The 925-nt window shown below is 35.4% G+C and overlaps 1 protein-coding gene across 6 annotated transcripts in view; it reads left to right on the top strand.

The window, feature by feature from the left end:
• LOC118423739 (RNA-binding protein 25-like) overlaps positions 1 to 925 on the top strand; it is a 16,874-nt gene that overhangs the window by 3,007 nt on the left and 12,942 nt on the right. For all 6 annotated transcript variants that reach the window (XM_035831988.1, XM_035831970.1, XM_035831979.1 and 3 more), the window contains one exon: positions 770 to 810. In XM_035831988.1, coding sequence (XP_035687881.1) covers positions 770 to 810 — 41 coding nt within the window. The remainder of the gene's footprint in view (positions 1 to 769; positions 811 to 925) is intronic.

Here is a 925-nt window from a genome sequence, read left to right as displayed (position 1 = left end):
CCGTAATTGTGACTGACAGTTTAAGACTTCTTGGTTTAGAAATATTGCCCAACTGAGGATGTCAGTCAGCAAGTTTTATATCATGCTCAGTACTGTCTTGGGAAGATACCGATGTACCTCTTGCTGTCTGTGTCAGCTTTATCTACATGTTCCAGTACATAAGACTGTTCTCTCTGATTTGTATTTCATTAATTAAGTTTCTGTCTTTGCTCCAAGAACAGCTTTCTACTGGTAGTCTTATCAAGTGAAACCATCAAATGAAACCTTTCAAGACATAGTCACTACATCATGTAGTATAGAAAATTTTTGTTTCTCTAACAGCTTATTAATAGTCTACTGGTATTTTAGTGGTACACAGGCTTTTTAAAGCTAGATGGAATTATGTATGTACATAGTCATACTATGATGATACTGTTTGATGATCCTTTTAATTTCTATGATCCTCTGATAGAGTCTGAATGAAAAGTCCAGCTGTCATCTTTGAACCACAGTCTATTAGTATTGCCTTTAAGTTACAAATGTTAGAAATGATTCTGCAGAAAGAATAACTTCAACTTCCAAAATTCCATTATAGGCAGTCCTGAACATGAGAAACATCATATTGTGGTTTCTTGTTTACTTGAAATACTTATCTGACATATCTGAAACTAGCGAAAGTTTTACTGAGCACTAGAACTTTTATCATCTAAGGCGAAATATAGTCAAATGTCAGAGAGCTAGCAAAATAAAAAGCCAAAAGATAACGACTATATTTACTGCTCTCTTACAGGTCCCCCGATGGTTGCGCCAATGGGCATGGTGCCTGGAGCAGTAAGTTAGCAGTTCCTCTTCTACATGATTGCTTGTTGAAAGCTTACATATTGGAAACCATGAAAATTCATCTGTGTTGGTAGAATACATTATAGAGAATTGCTAAACTTCATAT

This window comes from Branchiostoma floridae, chromosome 1 (assembly GCF_000003815.2).
Source record: "Branchiostoma floridae strain S238N-H82 chromosome 1, Bfl_VNyyK, whole genome shotgun sequence".
NCBI classification, from domain to species: domain Eukaryota; kingdom Metazoa; phylum Chordata; class Leptocardii; order Amphioxiformes; family Branchiostomatidae; genus Branchiostoma; species Branchiostoma floridae.
This window is presented reverse-complemented; position numbering and strand designations above follow the sequence as displayed.